The sequence below is a fragment of the Gopherus flavomarginatus genome, chromosome 9, assembly GCF_025201925.1.
Source record: "Gopherus flavomarginatus isolate rGopFla2 chromosome 9, rGopFla2.mat.asm, whole genome shotgun sequence".
NCBI classification, from domain to species: domain Eukaryota; kingdom Metazoa; phylum Chordata; order Testudines; family Testudinidae; genus Gopherus; species Gopherus flavomarginatus.
The window spans coordinates 69468989-69492560 of NC_066625.1; the positions used below are offsets into that span (position 1 = coordinate 69468989).

The 23572-nt window shown below is 40.8% G+C and overlaps 1 protein-coding gene across 8 annotated transcripts in view; it reads left to right on the plus strand.

The window, feature by feature from the left end:
* Positions 1–23572, plus strand: part of MYO5A (myosin VA) — a 205687-nt gene that overhangs the window by 77532 nt on the left and 104583 nt on the right. For all 8 annotated transcript variants that reach the window (XM_050966865.1, XM_050966867.1, XM_050966868.1 and 5 more), the window contains exon 4: positions 12596–12740. In XM_050966865.1, the coding sequence (XP_050822822.1) occupies positions 12596–12740 (145 nt within the window). The remainder of the gene's footprint in view (positions 1–12595; positions 12741–23572) is intronic.

Genomic DNA, 23572 nt, shown 5'->3' on the forward strand with positions numbered 1-23572 from the left:
CCCCTAGACATTGTGGTGCCCTATGTAGCCCCTCCATGGGGGGATACCTAGTCCTCTGTGGGGGTGGGGGGAGCTGCACCCAAGGTCTGTGGGGGCAGGAGCAGGCTTGGGGGGGGCAGGGGGAAGTTCCCTCCCGCACAAACTGACGGAGCAGAGTGGGTTGGGGCCGGGTTGCTCCATTTCCTGCCACCCAGTGATTGCAGGGTGTGCCCGACCCTGCACTCATGAGGCGGAGAGAAGTGGAGTGACTTGGCCCCAGCCCACTCCACTCTGCTCCCCTAGCTCCCAGCCTTGGGACTTGGGGGGCCAAGGGGGAGAACCGGCGGCGTGGCTGGGGCCAAGTTGCTCCACTTCCCGCCCCCTGTGAGTGCAGGGTACCCAACCTCTGCTTTAGTCCCCTGGGATGTAGCTCAGGGAAGGGGTGGGGTAGAATGGGGACGGGGCTGGGTTGGAGCAGGGGTGAGAAGGGGCAGGGGCAGAGCAGGAGCGGGGGCTTTGGGGAAGGGATAGAGTGGGAGTGGGGCTGAATCGGAGCAAGGATGGGAAGAGGTGGGGTGGGGGCGGAGCAGGAGCTATGGGGAAGGGGTGGAGTGGGCGCGGGGTGAGAGTGGAGGCAGCTTTCCTGGCCAGCTCAGCTGGCTGGGGGATCAGGCTAGCCGCTGGAGCAACACTCAGCTGCATAGCAGCACAAGGAAATTTGAGGCACTTTGGAGCCCTACGCAGCTGCATAGTTGGTTTATGTATAAGGAAGGCCCTGGGTATATCTACGCTGCTGGACTGTGAGAGCTGACTTGGGCTCGGGGCAAGGGGCTATTTAACTGTGGTGTAGACGTTCGGGGCTTGGGCTGAAGCCTGGCTTCTATGACCACACCCAAACGTCTGCACCACAATTATACAGCCGATTAGCATAAGCCTGAGTCAGCTGGCATGGGTCAGCGACAGGTTTTAATTACAGTGTAGACGTACCCGTAGAGGCCTGCCATGCCTCAGGCGGGTCTGTCTTCACTCCCTCCCATGACCTCTGTGGTCTGGGAGAACCACTTCTCATCAATGACTCTCAACAACCACTCACTCTCTCCCTTGAGAGAGTCAATTTTATCCCCTTAGAAGCCCTTTGTCTCTTGTTCCCAGTTCTGTGTTTACAGATCTCAGAGTTCGGAGGTGGTACATCAAAGCAAATTAGTCTAGTATTGTCCCTAAAATGTGACTAAATAGGTAACTTTCTGAAGCTATTGTCCTCTTTCCTGCTTAGATGCAACCAGACCTTGCTTGAATTCATCCCTTATATTCATACATTACTGTCTTCTTAAGTCAGAAAAATAGAATATATAATATTCATAAATTATTATAGACCATCACCAAGTCAGTCACAGGGAAGCCAAGTGAAATTGGTGTGCACTTACAGAACTCTGTTTGCATGTGAAAACCATGTGCAGTTATATTAGAACCTCAGAGTTACAGACATCTCAGGAATGGAGGAGGTTCATAACTCTGAAATGCTCGTAACTGAACAAAACTTTAGAGTTGTTCTTTCAAACAGTATTGACTTAATACAGCTTTGAAACTTCACTATGCAGAACTAAAATGCTGCTTTTAACCATCTTAATTTAAATGAAACTGGCACAGGAACAGTTTCCTTACCTTGTCAAAGTTTTTTTTTAAACTTTTTCCTTTTTTTTAAAGTAGTTTATTTTTAATACAGTACTGCACTGTATTTGCTTTTGTTTTTGTGTCTGCTGCCTGACTGTGTACTTCCAGTTCCAAATGAGGCGTGTGGTTGACCGGTCAGTTCGTAACCCTGGTGTTCATAACTCTGAGGTTCTACTGTATTTGATTTGTATGTTCAGATATGGGAATTTGGGCTGTGTCTACATGACAGAACCTATGTCAGTATAGTTATGTTGGCATAGCCCCCTAGTATTGCTGCAGTGTACACCGAGAGAAGAAATGTTTCTGCTGGTGTAGGAATGCCACCTTCCTGAACCACCTCTTCTGTCGGCACAGCTGTATCAACACTGGGTTTTTTTGGTGAGCATAGCTATGTCATTGGGAGATGTGGGTTTTTTCAGACACCTGACCAAGCTCGCTATCCTGGTATATAAGTTTTTAGTGTAAACCAGGCCCCAGAAACATAACTGTTGAATTTACCTTTTGTATGTTGGCCTTTGAAAATTGGACTATTCTACTGTATACCCTAGAATGATATAAAGGTAGGTCAAATGAAGACTAAACAGGATTGAATTTCACTTTGATGTCATCTTAAGTCATTTTAAATTAAAGAAGGCTTGATAATTTTAGGGCAGTAATTGACCTGAGATCTGGAGGCAATTTGTTCAGCTTTGTTCTTCATTATTTCTTCAAATCTGTTCAAATCTGAACAAAGATTTGTGAATATTAAAAGGGAAAAGTGCATCTCGATTATTCTGAGAACCTTCTGGTAGCTATGTTTAAAATTCAGTGAACCTTGCTGCTTATGTTATATGATGTTTATGAAGTATAAAACACTGCCCATTATGCAGTACAATGAGCCTAGATTTAGATAAATATTTAGCCATTTGTAGATAGATGACCACCCTCAAGATGAAAGAATTGGAGCTCTTTAGTTTGCGTGTGTACAGGAAGAATCATAATAGCAACCGAGGGGTGCAGATTTAATATAAAAGAAAAAGAAATGTTACCATGACCCTTGCATTAGTAGATTTATGTATTTCTTATGGAAAATCCAGTGCAATTAAGATGGGGTGAGACAAAGTGATAATTTTTGGTAAGATTTTTATCAGGCCTACGTCTTCCTCAGTTTCCCCTATATTTTGCATTGCTACCTAGTGGAAGGTAGGGAGTGGGAAGGATTAAGTTTGCTTTCCCAGCAGACTAAGAGATGTAGATGTGCATGTCACCTCCCTGTCAGGGTGGAATGAAGAATCACCAAGGAACTGGTTAAAACCCACCCGGATCAACACTGGGGGCCAAAGAGACAGTGCAAGCACCAATGACTCATGGATTTCCCCACCTCTCAGCAGGGGAGCTGACTAGAAACCCCAACTCAAGATCAAAGAACTTGAAGGTGTGTGGTGGGGGAGTAAAATGGGTTCTGGAACAAGTCTGGGCCCTCTCCCCAGAGAATTGACTAAGAAAGTTAGAGAGAAAGCCAGAGAGCCTGGAAAATGGAGTTCCCTGCAGTTTGGCTGATAAATTGTTCTGGAATGACCAGGGTGGACTGTACTTTAACTTGAATGTTTCTATGCTAACCTAAGGATGTTCTATGCAAGGTTCCCCTTGACTAATGAACCCTACTGTTTTGAAAACGCTGCTGGAATGTCACTGTAAATACTTGTTGAAGTGCATTAATCCCTGAAGTCTCTACCAGGATCTGTCTCATTTGGACTTGCGGGACAGAGCTCACGGTGTGAAGCAGGAGCGCGGAAGTCCCAGAGGTTCAGTCTCAAGAGGCGGTGAAGCTCTGTGGCCTACCTTAAAGGAAGAGTGACTCCCCTTAGAATCTTGCACATTGAAGAGGTTCCCCCAAGAGACTGATCCAAGTTGAGGGAGTAGCACTGATGCTCTGGGTATATGATAGGATGAAACCAAAAAAGTTCCATAGAAATTATTCTTAAAACCAGTAAAATTTATTAGTGAATTATGTCCCTGCTATGGTATTTTATAGGTTGGCTTAAAAATTCCGTAGAAAGTGTATATAATTCTTTATTCAGTTCTTGTGGGCTTTTCCATGAGGGATATTATTTGTCCTATGAAACTATTCTGAAATAAAGTAATTTAGTATATTAAAGTCTGGACGTGTGGCTGTTGTTTTAGCTCAATGAGACTATTTTTTGCCAGCATAGCCCAAAGCAGGATGGGATTGTTTTGAAGTTGCATAAAATCTATAGCGTCTCATTGATTTGCTCCACGAGTGGTTTTAAGAAATTTTTCTACGTGTTTATCATGTTGAAGGCAAACTCCTCTCTAAGATATCTAACAGTTGTCTGAAACTAGGGAAGGAAATCATTGAGTATATTCCAAGTTGCAGAAAACTATTTGTTTGTTGCTAGATATGTAATCTTATTTCTCAAAGTAAAAATCCTTAGTCGTTTCAAATCATAACCATAAACGCAGACAATTTGAAGTTCAGTGCATTATTATGTATTTCTTAGCAGTTGTATAAATTGGTTGGAACAACAGCCACATGATTTATTAATCTCTGAAATGAGCAAAGAATCCAATTGTTCATTTAGCTGGGGGAATCCAGTGACAAAGCATTGCTAGTGAAGAGAGTGACTGTTTCCCAAAATATTTCTACAGCTTGGCAGTGTAGGCTTGCGTCAGTTGTTAGACTTAGGCTGTATCTATACTGCCACTTTCAGCGCTTAAACTTTTGTTGTTCAGGGGTGTGAAAAAACACCCGCCTGAGCGACAAAAGTTTTAGCGCTGAAAAGCACCAGTATAGACAGCTGATAAGCACCAGTATAGACAGCGATAAAGCTACCACCGCTCGTTAGGGTGGGGGTGGGCGGGGTTGTCGCAGGGAGAGCTCTCCCTCAGCGATAAAGCATGTGTATACTAGGGTGACCAGATGTCCGGATTTTTATAGGGACAGTCCTGATATTTGGGACTTTTTCTTATATAGCTTCCTATTACCCCCTACCCCTTGTCCTGATTTTTCACCCTTCTATCTGGTCACCCTAGTCTATACTGCCCATGTCAGAGCACTGCTGTGGCCGCTCTGTAACATAGTAGTGTAGATGTACTGTAAGAGTCTTTATACTTGAGGCAGTGTAAGGATGCTTGTGTTGATTATTGCTTAATAAGTGCAAGGGGTATGAATAGTCTGTAGACCATTTGTATAGGAAGTTTAAAAAATGGATCAATGACTATAAGTAGTTGGGTCCACCATTGCAGCCATTTTGTATGTGGAATTTTTCCCTGGGAAACTGTTAATAGCAGCCAAGTGTGTAAAAGTTTCCAGAAAAATGTAGGTATAAAGGCAAGGGTAAGAAGGAAAGGACTGAAATTCTCAAGGAATACTAAAGATTCCACATCTCTGGAACAAGTGAGAGGGAAGGAGACTCAACAAAGACCATTTATTGTAGCTATTTTTTGTATGATAAGTTTCTTAGGGAACAACATGTTTTACTTAAATCTGATGTGAAAAACATTACCCTCATCCAGCTCTGTTGACAAATCCTCTGAAGGGTAAAGCTTTTTATTAGGGCTGTCGATTAATCACAGTTAACTCACGCGATTAACTCAAAAAAATTAATCATGATTAATCACAGTTTTAATCGCACTGTTAAACAATAGAATACCAATTGAATTTTATTAAATATTTTGGATGTTTTTTCTACATTTTCATATATATTCTGTGTTGTAATTGAAATCAAAGTATATATTATTTTTTATTATAAATATTTGCACTGTAAACATGATAAAAGAAATAATATTTTTCAATTCACCTCATACAAGTAATGTAGTGTAATCTCTTTGTGGTGAAAGTGCTGTTTACAAATGTCAGGGGTTTTTTGTTAAATAACTGCATTCAAAAACAAAACAGTGTAAAACTTCAGAGCCTACAAGTCCACTCAGTCCAACTTCTTGTTCAGCCAGCCGCTAAGACAACAAGTTTGTTTACATTTACAGGAGATAATGCTGCCCTCTTCTTATTTGCAATGTCACCAGAAAGTGAAAACAGGCATTTGCATGGCATTTTTGTAGATATTTACGTGCCAGATATGCTAAATATTTGTATGCCCCTTCATGCTTCTGCCACCATTCCAGAGCACATGCTTCCATGCTAATGACGCTCATTAAAAAATTGTTCATTAATTAAATTTGTGACTGAACTCCTTGGAGGAGAATTGTATGTCTCCTGTCCTGTTTTACCTGCATTCTGCCATATATTTCATGTTATAGCAGTCTTGGATGATGAGCCAGCACATGTTGTTCATTTTAAGAACACTTTCACTGCAGATTTCACATAACGCAAAGAAGGTACCAGTGTGAGATTTCTAAAGATGATTACAGCACTTGACCCAAGGCTTAAGAATCTGAAGTGCCTTTCAAAATCTGAAAGAGACGAGGTGTGGAACATGCTTTCAGAATTCTTAAGAGAGCAACACTCCAATGCGAAAACTACAGAGCCTGAACCAACAAAAAAGAAAATCAACCTTCTGCTGGTGGCATCTGACTCAGATAATGAAAATGAACATGCATCAGTCCGCACTGCTTTTGATTGTTATCAAGCAGAACCCCTCATTAGCATGGATGAATGTCCCCTGGAATGGTGGTTGAATCATAAAGGGACATATGAATCTTTAGCGCATCTGGCACGTGAATATCTTGTGACAACAGCTACAACAGTGCCATGAGAATGCATGTTGTCACTTTCAGGTGACATTGTAAATAAGAAGAGGGCAGTATTATCTCCTGCAAATGTAAAGAAACTTGTTTGTCTGAGTGATTGGCTGAACAAGAAATAGAACTGAATGGATTTGCAGGCTCTAAAATTTTCCATTGTTTTATTTTTGAATGCAGTTTTTTTATGTACATAATTCTACATTTGTAAGTTCAACTTTCATGATAAAGAGATTGCATTACACTACTTGTATTAGGTGAATTGAAAAATACAATTTTTGGTTTTTTACAGTGCAAATATTTGTAACCAAAAATAAATATAAAGTGAGCACTGTACACTTTGTATTCTGTTGTAATTGAAATCAATATATTTGAAAACGTAGAAAATATCCAAAAATATTTAAATAAATGGTATTCTATTATTGTTTAAGAGCACAATTAATTTTTTAATTGCACAATTAACCATGATTTTTTTTTTAATCGCTTGACAGCCCTACTTTTTATTTTTTCCTACACAGGAAAAAATAAAGTCAAAAGATTATCTTGGACTAGGATCAGCTAAAATAGCTTCAGCTCTTGGCATTTTTGTTTGTTAGCATAAGTAATTTATTGTTTCAGATTAGAAATTGGAACATGTTGGGTTTTTTTTGTACTGAAACAGACCTGTACTGTTGTTTGTTTGTGAGTCTCTCTGCCAGTTCCACCAGTGCCAGTGTCAATGAGATATTGAGGCGAACATGCTTGTACCATTACTCCCCTATGTCTCTTCACGGTGTTGTAATCACTGTGCTTTCCTGCAGTTTGCAAGAGGTGGCAAACAGCCTCCTATTAGACAAGCGAGATATTTCTGAGAGCAGTTTATAGGAGGTGCTTCAGTAGCTAACAAGCAGCTGACACCCTTTTCTCCAATACACCATATTGATGCTCATCCATCATCAGTGAGACATGAGTTTGCTCAGAAGAATGGCTCATACTGCGTCAGACCAATGGTCCATCTAGCGCAGTATCCTGTCTTTGACATTGGCCAGTGCCAGATGCTTCAGAGGGAATGAACAGAACTGGGCAATTACTGAGCAATCTATCTTCTGTCGTCCAGTCTCAGCTTCTGGCAGTCAGAGATTTAGGGACATACAGAGAATGGGGTTGCGTCCCTGACCACCTTGACTAATAGCTATTGATGGACCTATCCTCCATGAACTTATCTAATTCTTATTTTGAACACAGTTATACTTTTGGCTTTCACAACTTCCCCTGGCAACAAGTTCCACAGATTAACTGTGCATTGCGCAAAGAAGTACTTCCTTGTGTTTGTGTTAAACCTGCTGCCTATTAATTTCATTGGGTGACCCGTGGTTCTTGTGTTCTGTGAAGGGGTAAATACCACCTCCCTATTCACTTTCTCCACATCATTCATGATTTTATCGACCTCTCTCATATCACACTTTAGTCATCTCTTTTCTAAACTGAATAGTCCCAGTCTTTTCAATCTCTCCTCATAGGGAAGCTCTTCCATACCCCTGATCATTTATGTTGCCCTTTTCTGTACCTTTTCCAATTCAAATCTGGCTTTTTTTGAGATGGGGCGACCAGAACTAAACTCAGTATTCAAAATGTGGCCTTTCCATGGATTTATGTAGTGGCACTATGATATTTTCTGTCTTATTATCTATCCTGTTCCTAATATTTTGTTAGCTTTTATGACTGCTGCTGCACATTGAGCGAATGTTTTCAGAGAACTATCCAGACTGACACCAAGATCTCTTTCTTGAGCGGTAACAGATGATTTATGTTTTTCCAATGCTCATTACTTTGCATTTGTCAACATTGAATTTCTTCTGCCATTTTGTTGCCAAGTCACTCTGTTTTGTGAAATCTTTTGTAACTCTTCACAGTCTGCTTTGGACTTAACTATCTTGAGTAATTTTGTATTGTCTACGAAATTTGCAACCTCACTGTTTATCCCTTTTTCCAGGTCATTTATGAATATGTTGAACAGCACTGGTCTCAGGACAGTTCTTTGTGGGACCCCACTATTTACCTCTCTCCACTGTGAAAACTGACCATTTATTCCTACCCTTTCCCCCCCACATCTTACTGATCCACGGGAGGACCTTCCCTCTTGTCCCATGACTGTCTGCTTTGCTTAAGAGCCTTTGGTGAGGGACCTTGTAAAGGCCTTCTGAAAGTCCATGTATACTATGTCCCATGAATCACCTTTGTCCACATGCTTTTTGACAACCTTAAAGAATTCCAATAGATTGGTGAGCCATGATTTCCATTTACAAAAGCTGTGTTGACTCTTTCACAATGCATTATGTTCATCTATGTGTCTGATAATACTATTCTTTACTATAGTTTCAACCAATTTGGCTGGTACTGAAATTAGGTTTACTGGCATATAATTGCCAGGATCAACTCTGGAGCCTGTTTTTTTTTTTCTTTAAAATAGCATCATATTAGTTAACCTCCAGTTATCTGGTACAGAAGTGGATTTAAGAAATAGGTTACATACCCCAGTTGTTTTGCAATTTCATATTTGAGTTCCGTCAGAACTCTTGGGTGAATCCTATCTGGTCCTGGTGATGTACTAGTTTAATTTATCAGTTTGTTCCATAACCTCCTTTATTGACACCTCAATCAAGGACAGTTCCTCAGATTTGTTACCTAAAAAGAATGGCTCAGATGTGCAGAGAAGTCTGATGCAAAGAATTCATTTAGCTCATCCACAAAAGCCTTGTCTTGAGTGCAGCTTTACCACTTCCATCATCCAGTGAAACCACTGATTGTTTGTCAGACTTCCTGCTTCCGATGTACTTTAAAAAAAATTGCTATTAGTTTTTCAGTTTTTTGCAAGTTGCTCTTCAGATTCTTTTTTGATCTACCTAATTATACTTTTACCCTTGACTTGCCAGAGTTTACGTTCCTTTCTGTTTTCCACAGTAGGATTTGGCTTCCAATTTTTACAGGATGCCTTTTTGTCTGTAACCAAATCTTTTAGTCTGTTGTTTAGCCATGGTGGCATTTTTTTGGTTCTCTTGCTGTTTTTTTTTTAAATTTGAGGTTACACGTTTCATTTGAACTTCTATTATGGTGTTTTTAAAAAGTTTCCATGCAGACATTTCACGTTTTGGCTGTTCTTTTTAATTTCCAGTTAACTAACTTCCTCATTTTTGTGTAAGTTTGCTTTTTTTTTTTTTTTAAGTTAAATGCTACTGTGGTGAGTTTCTGTGGTATTTTGCCCCTTACAAGGATGTTACCTTTAATAACATGATCACTATTACTGAGAAGTTCAGCTATACAGTAACTCCTCACTTAAAATCATCCCAGTTAATGTTTCATTGTTACATTGCTGATCAATTAGAGAACAGGCTCGTTTAAAGTTGCGCAATGCTCATAAAGCTGTTTGGCAGCCGCCTGCTTTGTGTACCGCTTGCAGAAAGAGCAGCCCATTGCAGCTGGCTGTTGGGGGGGTTGGAACCAGGGTGGACTGGCAGCCCCCCTATCAACTCCCCTAAGTTCCCTGTGTGGCAGCCACCCAGCAGGCTATCAGTTGCTGGCAGTTCAGCTGTTTCTCCCCCCACTGCTATGGGCTGCTCCTGCCCTCTGCCTTGGAACTGCTCCTGGGAGCCTCCTGCTTTCAGGGGGGTGGGTGGGGAGGGCAGGAAAGGGGTGCTAATGTCAGGGTATCCGCCTGCTCCTGTCCCCTGCTTACCTCATCTTCATAGAGCGAGGGGGGCTGGGGGAGACACGACAGGGGGGAGCTTGCTAGCAGCAGCTGCTGTCTCAACTTGCTGAGCTACTTTAAAAGGCAGTGTACTTAGAGTGGGGTCAGCGTACTTAAAGGGACAATGCACATCTCTCTCTCTCACACAGGGTGTGTGTCTCTGTCTGCCATGCTGTCTCCCCTCCCTCCATTTGTGCTGCCTTGTAGAGTGTGAGGCTACATTAACAACGATGTGTTAACCCTTGAGGGCTCAGCCAAGTGCTAGTTCATCAATCAGCACTAAGGCATTCCCTGGGAAATATTCCACCCTCCGACTCCACCACCTCAACCAAGCTTCATAATCATCATTGCTGTGTACGGTATTACATTGTTTGTTTAAAACATATACTGTGTGTACGTCTGTATAATATATAGTTTTTTGTCTGGTGAAAACAATTTCCCTGGAACCTAACCCCCTCACCATTTGCATTAATTCTTATGGGGAAATTGGATTCGCTTAACATTGTTTCGCTTTAAGTTGCATTTTTCTGGAACATAACTACAACGTTAAGCGTGGAGTTACTGTATTAATCTCTTGTATCAGATCATGGTCCCAGCCTCTTCATTGTGCAACCAGCTTAAGTGTATCCTTATTTATTTTTAATTTTGTATGGGTGAATCTGGCTTTGTTGAGAAACCTAGCATGTTCCGGGCAGGCATTGTTCATCCTTCTGCACAAAGATCTGCCAGTGCACCTTAATCCTGATTTGTAGCCCCTCGACAGTTCCATTCCTGTGCTCCTACTCCACTCTGCCAGTGTACCTTAATACTGGTCTGTAACACCTCTGCTGTTCCATTTCTTGGCTTCAGTCAAACTCAGACTACAGATTGTTTGGTACATCTGCAATGGGGACTAGAATATGATCCAATTATTTCCTTCTAACTTTAACTTTTGATTAGCTTCTCATATTTTCAATAGCAGGATTTGTAAAATTGGCACCTAAAAAAATTCCCTTAACTTGCAGGTGAGTAGGTGTGTGTGTGTTCGTTCTTGACTGTTCATTAAAGTGTAAGGGCTTGGCATCTTTTTTTTTTTTTTTTTAAATAGAGACTTTAAGTTCAAGTCCTTGTATCATCCCAGTGAAGTCATGGTTGATGGAAAAACACTGAGGTCTTTGTATCACAGGTTACATAGCTATGTCTTGAGGTATAACATGTATTATATCTAAAGGAGCAGACGAGAATCCTTCCAATCCTTTTCCAAAAGGTATTTGCTCATTAGAAAGCTTGTTTGTGGTTTTATTTTGCTGTTTGCTTGATCTGTAAATATATGACATGATTTAGTCATCTGTAAAACTGGGATGATATTCGGAGGAGCAGGTCCAGATTTCAGATGCCTTTTCTTTGCTAGTCCATGAAAAATGTTTCACCTACTTTGTCTCAGTCATAACATTTAGGCCTGCACACGGTCTTGTTTCTTTCCCTGAATTACAGACTTTTAGTGCTTTATAGAGAAAGTGAAGTTTGATTGCTGGATATATTTAGATATGACACTGCTATAGAAATATCTGGTATGAGGGAATGAGGGAGACATGTTCATTCAAGCTGTGTTGCATAGAATGATGCCTGGTGTGCTTATTAGATGGCCACAACTAGGATTACAACTTCTTTCTGTCCACATGGCAACCGCTTCCCTGCGTGGCAGTGTCGTGAGAGACTTGAAATGGGAGATGTATTAAGTTAAAAATATTGGCCTCACTTTCAGCTTGGTCTGAAATATTTGTGGGAGTGTGTTATAGCACTTTTAAATGTCTAACTATTTGATTTCCAAGTTCAGTCAGGAGCCTAGGTGTGCCAGCTCTATGAAGTACACCTACCTTTATTTCTGAGCACTGGTTGGAGGCCACTATTCAAAATCAGGCCATTGTTTGTTAGAAATATTGATACTAAAATTTCTAATACTAGTTCTTTTATATTACAAATTTCTAATATTGACAGGTGGTGCCATAACATCAGGCACAAAGGGTTGACATGTCTGACATCATTAAGCCCTTATGTGAGAAGTGGGCACTATTTTATTTCAGAGCCTTTCTGTTAGATCCAAACAATTATAACTGAGCAAATCAGAGGCCATGATTTATAATAAAAGATGGGAAGTACAGTCCTCACTGATCTTGTTACTGGGTAAGGCTGGCTGTTCATCATCAGTCAATGTCAGGCTGACCTACTCTAAACCCAAGCAACTTTTCATTCTTCAAACCCAAAACTTTAAAAATGGGGAAAGAGTAAAAGTCCTCCCTGGTGATTTTCTTACAAGCAAGAAAATTAACTGTGTTCAAACTTTCAGGATTCAAATTTAGTACCTAATCCAAAACCCATCGAAATAATGTCTTTCCATTTACTTCAGTGGGCTTTGGATCAGGACTTTGTTCTCCTCCAAGCAAAACATTTAAGAAAGATTAGAACAACATATACCTGGCTTTTGACACTTTTACCTTTCCAAATCAGCCATTATTAATAGATTTTGTTCCATTTCCTTTGTAGGTATCGTCTTGGTAGCCATAAATCCGTATGAGCAGCTGCCTATCTATGGCGAAGATATCATCAATGCATACAGTGGTCAGAATATGGGGGATATGGATCCACACATCTTTGCTGTGGCTGAAGAAGCATATAAACAGATGGCCAGGTTTGTGAAAAAACAGCCTTTGAATTCTGTTTCCCATAGGAATGAGGTCTTAAGTTCCCAGTCAGTGGACTTGACTTTGCTTTTATTTGTACTTAGTAGAAGGTGTTAAGTCTCTTTGCGCCACTGTTTTATTATATTTCAAAACCTAATAAACCCATGAAAGTAGCAAAACAATGAAAAAAATTGTCTCTTACAGACAATACTCATTTGATAGGTAATGGGAAGAATCCACTGGAACTGTTCAGAATTTAGGTCTAAAATTTGATCGGATCTGTAAGGGACACTGTTGTTTCAGACTGATAAGTAACAGAGGGCTATGTTTGGACCACTATCTATTTTAAGGAACAAATAATTGTGCTTTAATAATGCACATATTTTACAGTATTTACATATAACCCAACACAAAAGATGATTAATCTATGGGTAATCTTAACAATACCCAGGCTTTGGAGAACTGTCTCTTATTCATATCAGTGAAGCCAGAGTTGTACAAGGTAGGTTTGGAAAATAACTCATCATCCAGTATTTTGGAGGGCAAAAGAAAATTGCAGAGTGTCTGTAGAGTACAGATACTTGAAATTAAAATACTGTAATGATGCCACTACTGCAAGAGAGTGAATTCTTACTTTAAGTGTTCTTTGAAAATGGGGATTGTTCAACCCAGGAAAGTGGGCTGTGAAATCCAGCTGGTCTCTCTCAAGGTCATGCCAGCTAGAGAATTTGAAACATTTCAGTTTTTGAATGCAGACCGTGGTGGTTGTTCATGTACAGTTAACAAAATGGATCCTCATGCCCTATTGTTATGGATAGAAGTTTTTGACATCCTTGTCCTTCAAGACATATAGCCATTAAACAAGATGGCTGAGTTTTCCATTGTGGTGTGGCAATTATGCAGTACCCTTTGAGAATGAAGCACAGCGCAGATAGCGTGAAAGTGATGAGATGGACACCTTAGTGTAACTGCATGTTCAGTTAAGAATGTGTAAGGGAAAAGGAGAGAATAATATGCTTAAGAGGCAGAAGCCTGGTGAGTCCTCTATGTGAAAACCTCTGAGTTGCATGTTAACCACATAATAGGCCCATTTCAAAAGAATAGTAGAGCATAGTGAATATGTGTTGATGTAGCATGTTCATAGACTGCTTCTGTCTTGAAATACCCGACATATAGACTACTATGTATACCCTGTACATACATGAATACATTTTTCACAGCAGTCTGTGAGCTACATGAGATACCCAACATCTAGATTGCTATGTATATTTCAAGATCTTGGCTTCGACTAAAGAGGTGAGTATAGAATTTGGTGTGGATGGAATAGCAATCATATTTTCACTTATAGCTGCTTCCATCTGGGGGACTCATTGCTTTACAGTCATTAATGAATTAACCCTTGTAAATGTCTGTGAGGTAATAATTTATTTCTGTTACACAGAAGGGGAACTGAGACAAACAGGCAATAAGTGACTTGCCCAAGGTCACCCAGTCAGTCTATGGCAGTGTGAGCATCTCCTGACCTCCAGCCTTGTGCCTTAATCCAACACCATCCTTCCTCCAGCAATATTTCAGTAGTTCAATTCTTGAATAATAACAAATGTCATGGGTAGAAATTTCTTTGAGAATGGGTTATGAGATGTTAAAGAGGTGTGGAAGTGATATTTTAAAATACTTAGCACTAATAAACTGAAATAATTTGTTTGTGTGCCTAGAGAATGTTATAACAATGTATTCCTTTGTGAATTTATTTATAAAAGTTACTGTCATTTAAAGTGTAATTTAAGCATATGTTGGAATTATAAGTGAGTATTTCAGCACCTCATTCATTAAATAACTATACAGAATTTCTCTGCATTGAAGTAATGAGCTACTTGTTTACATTTTATGCCTATATTATTAAGTTCTGTTTTCCTTTCTCCATTTTGTACTACTAATCTTTTCTTCCTTTTGCCCTTTACTCTTTATTTAATGTGCCTAATGTATTCTATATTTTCTCTTTATGTCCAAGTTCTTAGTCCCTTTTTATTAATTTTTCTTATCATGATACATATTTTCCTCCTCTTTGTGGCTTCTTTTTGGGTCATTACTGCTTTAATCTCACTTTAATTTGCATTCTTTAACTAATAAGGCTAAAATCCATAATACATATTAAGAATGCAATTCGTCTGTTGGATTTTTTTTAAAAAACAGGGTAAGTCGTCATAGACTTTAAGGCCAAGAGGGACCATCATGATCATCTAGTCCAGGGATCGGCAACCTTTGGCACGCTACCTGTCAGGGAAAGCCCCGAGTGGGCTGGGCCAGTTTGTTTACCTGCAGCGTCTGCAGGTTCGGCCGATCGCAGCTCCCACTGGCCGGGGTTCGCCGTCCCAGGTCACCAGGGGCTGCTGGAAGTGGTACAGGCTGAGGGATGTGCTGGCTGCCCTTCCCGCAGCTCCCATTGGCCTGGGACGATGAACCCCAGCCAGTGGAAGCTGCAATCAACTGAACCTGCGGACGCTGCAGGTAAATAAACCGGCCCGGCCCACTCGGGGCTTTCCCTGACAGGCCTCGTGCCAAAGGTTGCCGATCCCTGATCTAGTCTGACCTCCTGCACATTGCAGGCCACAGAACCTTACCCGCTCACTCCTATAATAGATCCATAATCTCTGGCTGAGTTACTGAAATCCTCAAATCATGATTTAAAGACTTCAAGTTACAGAGAATGCACCATTTACACGAGTTTAAGCCTGCAAGTGACCCATGACCCATGCTACAGAGGAAGATGCAAAACCCTCAGAGTCCCTGCTAATATGACCCAGGGGAAAATTCCTTCCCAACCCCAAATATGGCAGTCAATTAGACCCTGGGTATGTGGGCAAGACCCACCAGCCAGACACTTGGGAAAGAATTCTCTGTAGTAACTCAGAACTCTCCCCATCTAGTGTTCCATCACTGGCCATTGGAGATATTTGCTGATCGCAATCACAGATCAGCTACATCCCATTGTAGGCAGTATCCTCCCTACCAGGGGTCGACAACCTTTCAGAAGCGGTGTGCCAACTCCTCATTTATTTACTCTAATTTAAGGTTTTGCGTGCCAGTAATACATTTTAATATTTTTAGAAGGTCGCTTTCTATAAGTCTTTAATATATAACTAAACTATTGTTGTATGTAAAGTAAATAAGGTTTTTCAAATGTTTAAGAAGGTTCATTTAAAATTAAATTAAAATGCAGAGCCCTCTGGACTGGTGGCCAGGATCTGGGCAGTGTGAGTGCCACTGAAAATCAGCTTGCGTGCCGTAGGTTGCCTGCCCCTGCTCCATACCATCCCCTCTGTAAATGTATCAACTTCTGTCTTGAAGCCAGTTAGGTTTTTTGCACCCCTACTCCCCTAGGAAGGCTGCCCTGCTCCCCTAGGAAGGCTGTTCAAGAACTTCTCTCATCTGATGGTTAGAAATCTTCATCTAATTTCAAGCCTAAACTTGTTGATGGCCAGTTTATATCCATTTGTTCTTGTTTCGTTAAAGATTTGATGATTTTATTCTTTATTCATGGTTAAATATTCATATGACTGCTATATTTAGGGCAATAATCTTAGTGTTTTATGGTAGGCATTTTTGTATTGTCTTGGCAGCTCATGTTTTCCCATCATTTTTAATTCTTCCTGATACTATATATTTAAATGGTCTCTAGCATAACTAGTCATGATACTCTTTTATACCTGAAATTCAGTGGACCTATCTTAACATTTGCACCTTAGAGCTACTTTAATAATTTATATATTAATATTTTAGACTTTGTTTTTGCCAGCTTGATTATTTCCCGCCCAATGTAGATGATAGATGAGAAAACTCTCTTTCATAATTAGATGACCAGTCCATGGTTTCCTGGAAGTGTGGACAATTCCTTTGAAAGTGGTTGGTTATAAAGTTAACATTGACCATTAATTAAATGTTTGCACTGAGCTTTGAAAAAGTAAGGTGCTAAGTAAATGCTGAATGTTAGTAACTCTGGTTTCTCGTCAGATCGTATAAATCTTTCGCCTTTTACTACAGTCCATAGGGCTCACTCCTAGCTTCAGTGGGCACTGACTGACATTCAGCTGCTCACAGCATCAGTTCATATAAAGTAATAAATCTAGGTATGTTTTAGATCAAGGATGTCAAACTTACTTTGTAGAGAGTTCTGAATTTCATTTTTAATGATAGTCCATATGCATTTATGACTCCTCCACAGTGGAGTTAACTGGGGGATGTTTGTAGAAAGGTCAAGGATAGAACATGGCCTTCTGTTTCTTTTCCTTCCCCATTTTCTTTTCTCTCTTTCCCCCTTTTCTGTCTTTGTGTCTTTTTTTCTTTCTGCATCTTCCTTCCTGCCACATCTACCAGCTCCTCACTCTGGCTGCTTCTCCACTCTGCTGCTAAAATAAACAATGAAATGTTAATGCTTACATTTAAAATGTCATTAGACTTCAGGGCTACCAACCCAAAATGTTAATGCTTACATTTAAAATGTCATTAGACTTCAGGGCTACCAACCCAATGAAATTACTAGCAGGCGGGAAAATTCACACCTCTTAGTCTTTCTTTCAGGCTGTCTGCAGACTCAGACAGATGACACAGCATCATTCTACACTCAGTTCAGATTTGAAAGGTTATTTTTGCAAAAATGAGGGCTAGAAACTTCTGTTGGGAGGGGGGAAGGCTGAGATTCTGCAGAATCTGACTATGCTGTGCAGGTCACATGACTATCTCATGTGGGATGGATCTGGCCAGAGCAGTGTGGTTGAGATCTCTGTTTGAGATCACTGCTGCGCATGTGGGCCCAATCCTGTAAATCTCTACTCCCAAGTAATTTCACTGAGGTGGATTGCATCCTTGTCCCCCTTCCCCCCAGTTCACTCACAGAGGGGTTTTTATGCAGATCTCCCCATGCTGGGGAAAGCCAAAAGAGGATCAGACAGGCTGAAAGAGAACATACCAGCTCCTTTCCAGCCTTCTGAATCTTATGCATAGCATCCTGGAGGCAGCTGTGGCCAGGAGAGTGCTTCTGTTAGTACTACTCCAATGGAATCACAATACCATGAGGCCCCACTGGTGGGTAAAAGCTGGTGCAGAGGCTCAAGCCCTCAGGCTGCATGATCCAGGCATCTGAGAGCTCCCTGGGATCTGCCAGATTTGGGGGGTGGGACACGTGACTATTTTGCTGTGGGACAAACCACTCTCCTGGCAAGGTGGTGATGGAGAATCTCAACGAATGATTCATTGCAGAGTTTTCTTTCTGTAGAAGCCCCCACTCTGGGTTTTAATGTGGAAGGAGACAGTATGGGCCACTGAGTTCTGTGGAGCTCCTCTTGTGACGGCTTGCATGAATAATTCTTACTCATGTGAATAAGTTTGCCTGATAGGTTCTTATACTGGTAATTTTACATTGGACAATGAGCATGAATTTTCTCTTGAGCCTTGTCTTTCTATTTTTATCCATTTTAGGTGCTATATAGTAACCATTGCCAGGTTTTCTCTCTGTGTGTCTTGCATGCTCTGTCTGTCTGTCTCTCTCTCTCATATTCCTCATACATTAAATGCTTCATTTGAACGAGTTTAAACAGATTTTGACCAGACATTTTAGGAAGATGTGCAATAGAAAAAGAAGCAAATAGCCATTGAAACACTCGTCTTTGTCTTGGAAGCATAAATCGCATGATTAGCATTTGGAACCTTGCACGTTTTGACCTCTTTTTTGGAACTACAATGCTAAGCGTTGTAAAAGCCAGCATTTCCCAAACGTTACCACGTTGTCCTATTTCAGTTTTACTCCTATAGAAAAGAACTGTGGTAACTACATGACATAAGTTGGCAAACACTGATTTTTTTCAATTGCAAATATTGTACTTGCCCATGAAAGCAGTTCTCTAAGGAATTACAGTGCTGTATCTTCCAGACTGGTTCTGTATTGCCTTTTCTCTAAATACAACTTGCTGATACCCCCATTTACAAAATATTTCAGTAAAATAGTAAACCTTTTTTGGAGGCATTCCGAAATCAGCATACTAAGGCTGTAACCCTCAGTAAGTACAACTCCTCTTCCCTTTCCCTCTTTCTTTACTGTTTATAATCAAACACAGAGACATCGTATGATCTGGAAGAAGAAGAGATGGGGATGATTCTGAACTGCAGTATAATATATAACTAGAGGTTTTAGTTGACTCTATTCCTTTCTGTACTTGTGCTCTCTTGTGCTGCGTAATGGGAGCACGTTACATGTGTATATTTAGGATAATCACAATGCATTCTCATCCAGGCTTAGAGAGGCTCCTGGAGGCTGTTGAGGTCACCATTTTCAATTTAAATAAAAGAACGTGGCTGCTGCCTTCTGGTTTTCTAGAAGAACCATCCAGAGGAGATTCAGTTGGAAATAGAATTACATAATGATGAGAACCCTATAAAACTCAACAAATCCCAGAGTCAAAAGGGACACTGCCAGATAATTTTGTATTACAAATAATAATGATTTGACAAAAGCTGAGGTGAATAGATTTTTTTAAATTAAATTGTCTTTAATGTCAGCTTCTCCTAAATACGTCTAAATATATCTGTACCTTGGCATTATTGGAAAGTAGGCTAAGGAAAACTGAGTCAATTAATGTTTTTTTGACTCTTCGAAATTTCACTTGTGCCAAAATTGTTTCACAGATGTTATGCAAAATCTGCTTCTACCTTCAAAACATTGCAGAGAATTATCTTGGCAGTCATCTTGAGAAATTTTGGCTCGAGGACAGATAGCAGTGGGGTAGAAAAACATAGACAATCACACACATTTGTAATGTATACACAGATATTCATCATATTAGGTGGGGATGGAAGTGGCACTTCATAGACTAAAGGAGGAGGAAGAGGCAGGATGGTCTAATGGTTAGAGTGCTAGTCTGGGATGTGGGAGTCCACGGTTCAATTTCCTATTCCTCCACAAATCTTGTGTGTGACTGTGGGCAGTGTCTCTGTACTCAGTTCCCAATTTTCAAAGTGTGAGTAATAGGGAAGTGCTATCTTGTAGCAGTGTTGTGAGGATAAATACACTGAAGACTTCAAGCTGTTTTGATACTATAGTAAATAGGGATCATATTAATACATAATCTGGATAGACAGGTATGTGCAGGGAGATGTTTATCAAATATTTAAGGCTTCTGTTTAGTTTATGTACAGACATGTTTAGTAGCGGTAAGAGGTAAGAATCTTTCTACACAACAGAAGCAAGCAGTGACCTAGATGATTAGTCTCTAATGATTTTGAGTTGCTCCCACTGTAATTGTGAAAGGGAACTAGAGGACCGTGGCCGCTTTTGAGAGCTCTGGCTGCTTATTGGGAGAGACAGGGCCATCTCGCCAAAGATCAGCATCCTGGGGTTAACAGTAGACTCTGTAATAGACTTCTCCTTTGGCTCAGCTACTGGTTCAGCTGTTGCAAGCTCATTCTCCTTCCACAGACTCTGGAGATGCAGAAAGCTCTCAAATGGCAGTGGCGTCTCTCTCTTAACTAGAATTTAGAGGAGCCAGAATGTGCAGAGAGCATTATAGATATGATGTGGCACCTGACAAACCACCCTGTTTAGAATAGTGTCCCCAAACCATTACTGAGTCTTATAACCTGCACACCATATGACCACAACAGGGAATAAATTGCAATCCATAGTATTAACAGTCAGACTACGTATCGGAGCACACAGCAAACTGATCTCATCATAATAAAGATGGTAAACCAGCCTCAACATGGAAAAATTATGTATGAATGTTGTGATTGCAGAATCTCAGAGAGTTCAGAATGTGGAAATATACCTGGCTTATTGGACTGGGGAGACTCCACCATCTTACACAACCTTTTGTCCCCACATGATTCCCTCTATCCTGCAGGCTCTGTGCAAGATATTTTTCTGACAACTTCCCAATGTTCCTTCCTACTGTCATCTTCTTGTGGAGAAGGACTGATGACTATCTCCCAATGTCTCTTTGGACCACTCTTCCCTGCAGAGTGTTTAAGGGAGGGAGAGGTAAAGCAGCTGTTCACACTTGTGCGCATGCAGAGGCTCTGCTCATTCATGGACCAAGACTCCAATGTGCTAGGTGCTGTGCAAACAACAGAACGATGATGGAGTTATGTGAATTTGCAGCATCTCACTGGAGTAATTTAGTTTAGGGTTGTATTGATAAAATTAGAATGAAAAAGGAAAATGTCCTTTCCTGCTGGAGGTAAGTGTATTTGTGAATTATGAAGGAAGTGTAACCCACCCTATACTGGGATTTCCTGCTTGCTGACTGTTGTATCTCAAGGGTGCCGCTATGATATGTCATAATTGACATCTGGTCTTTTGTCCCGCTTGTTTGGACTAATGATTGTCGGCAGGTAGTTAAAGGGTTAAATGTGGTTATAATTGGAGCCTGGGGTTCATATGAGGTGTCCTGCTGGTTTCTGAGCAATAAGCTTTAGCAGCATGTTGCAGCAGTGACCTCAACCGACTAATCCCTAGGGAAATCAGTTTCATTTTGCTGGGTCATCTTTGTGCCCCTCCAGAGTGCAATCTGTCATGAAATCTGTCAAAAATACACAGTGAAGAAAACAAGAAGTTGCATTTGCAGTTTCCGAAGTGATGCACAAATGCAAAATTTTGCTGGTGTAATGGGGCAACCATGGCAGATTTTGGAGCCGCTGCTGACCCCAGTTTTCTCCATTTGTATATGTTCAGTGTGTCCAGAAAAACTACAGTTAATTATAGTTTCACCTCTTGGCATTTTTACATTCTAGAGACTCATAGACTCATAGACTTTAGGGTCGGAAGGGACCAATATGATCATCTAGTCTGACCTCCTGCACAAAGCAGGCCACAGAACCCTACCCATCCACTTCTATAACAAACCCCTAACCTATGTCCGAGTTATTGAAGTCTTCAAATTGTGGTTTGAAGACCTCAAGCTGCAGAGAATCCACCAGCAAGTGACCCATACCCCATGCTGCAGAGGAAGACGAAAAACCTCCAGGGCCTCTGCCAATCTGCCCCGGAGGAAAATTCCTTCCCGACCCCAAATATGGCAATCAGCTAAACCCTGAGCATGTGCGCAAGACTTACCAGCCAGCACTCAGGAAAGAATTCTCTGCAGTAACTCAGATCCCATCCCATCCAACATCCCATCACCGACCACTGGGCATACTTATCTGCTGGTAATCAAAGATCAATTGCCAAAATTAAGCTATCCCATCATACCATCCCTTCCATAAACTTGTCAAGCTTAGTCTTAAAGCCAGAACTTCACTCCTCTAATGGTTAGAAACTTTCGTCTAATTTCAAGTCTAAACTTCCTAGTGTCCAGTTTATACCCATTCGTTCTTGTGTCTACGTTGGTACTAAGCTTAAATAATTCCTCTCCCTCCCTAATATTAATCCCTCTGGTATATTTATAAAGAACAAGCATATCCCCCCTCAGCCTTCTTTTGGCTAGACTAAACAAGCCAAGCTCTTTGAGTCTCCTTTCATATGAGAAGTTTTCCATTCCTCGGATCATCCTAGTAGCCCGTCTCTGAACCTGTTCCAGTTTGAATTCGTCCTTCTTAAACATGGGAGACCAGAACTGCACACAGTATTCCAGATGAGGTCTCACCAGTGCCTTATATAACGGTACTAACACATCCTTATCTGTGCTGAAAATACCTCGCCTGATGCATCCTAAAACCGCATTAGCTTTTTTAACGGCCATATCACATTGGCGGCTCATAGTCATCCTGTGATCAACCAATACTCCAAAGTCCTTCTCCTCCTCTGTTGCTTCCAACTGATGTGTCCCCAATGTATATCTAAAATTCTTATAATTAATCCCTAAGTGCATGACCTTGCACTTTTCACTATTAAATTTCATACTATTACTATTACTCCAGTTTACAAGGTCATCCAGATCTTCCTGTATGATATCCCAGTCCTTCTCCATGTTAGCAATACCCCCCAGCTTTGTGTCATCCGCAAACTTTATTAGCACATTCCCGCTTTTTGTGCCAAGGTCAGTAATAAAAAGGTTAAATAAGATTGGTCCCAAAATCGATCCTTGAGGAACTCCACTAGTAACCTCCTTCCAGCCTGACAGTTCACCCTTCAGTACGACCCATTGTAGTCTCCCCATTAACCAGTTTCTTATCCACCTTTCAATTTTCATATTGATCCCCATCTTTTCCAATTTGATGACTAATACCCCATGTGGAACCGTGTCAGATGCCTTACTGAAATCAAGGTAAATTAGGTCTACTGCATTTCCTTTATCTAAATAATCTGTCACCTTCTCAAAGAAGGAGATCAGGTTAGTTTGGCATGATCTACCTTTAGTAAAACCATGTTGTAATTTGTCCCAATTACCATTGACCTCAATGTCCTTAACTACTTTCTCCTTCAAAATTTTTTCCAAGACCTTACATACTACAGATGTCAAACTAACAGGCCTATAGTTACTCGGATCACTTTTTTCCCCTTTCTTAAAGATAGGAACTATGTTAGCAATTCTCCAGTCGTACGGTACAACCCCTGAGTTTACTGATTCATTAACAATTCTCGCTAACGGGCTTGCAATTTCTTGCGCCAGTTCCTTTAATATTCTTGGATGAAGATTGTCTGGGCCCTCCGATTTTGTCCCATTAAGCTGTTCAAGTTTGGCTTCTACCTCAGATGTGGTAATATCCACCTCCATATCCTCATTCCTGTTTGTCATCCTTCCATTATCCCTAAGATCTTCATTAGCCTTATTAAAGACTGAGGCAAAGTACTTATTTAGATATTGGACCATGCCTAGGTTATCCTTAACCTCCTTTCCATCCTCAGTGTTTA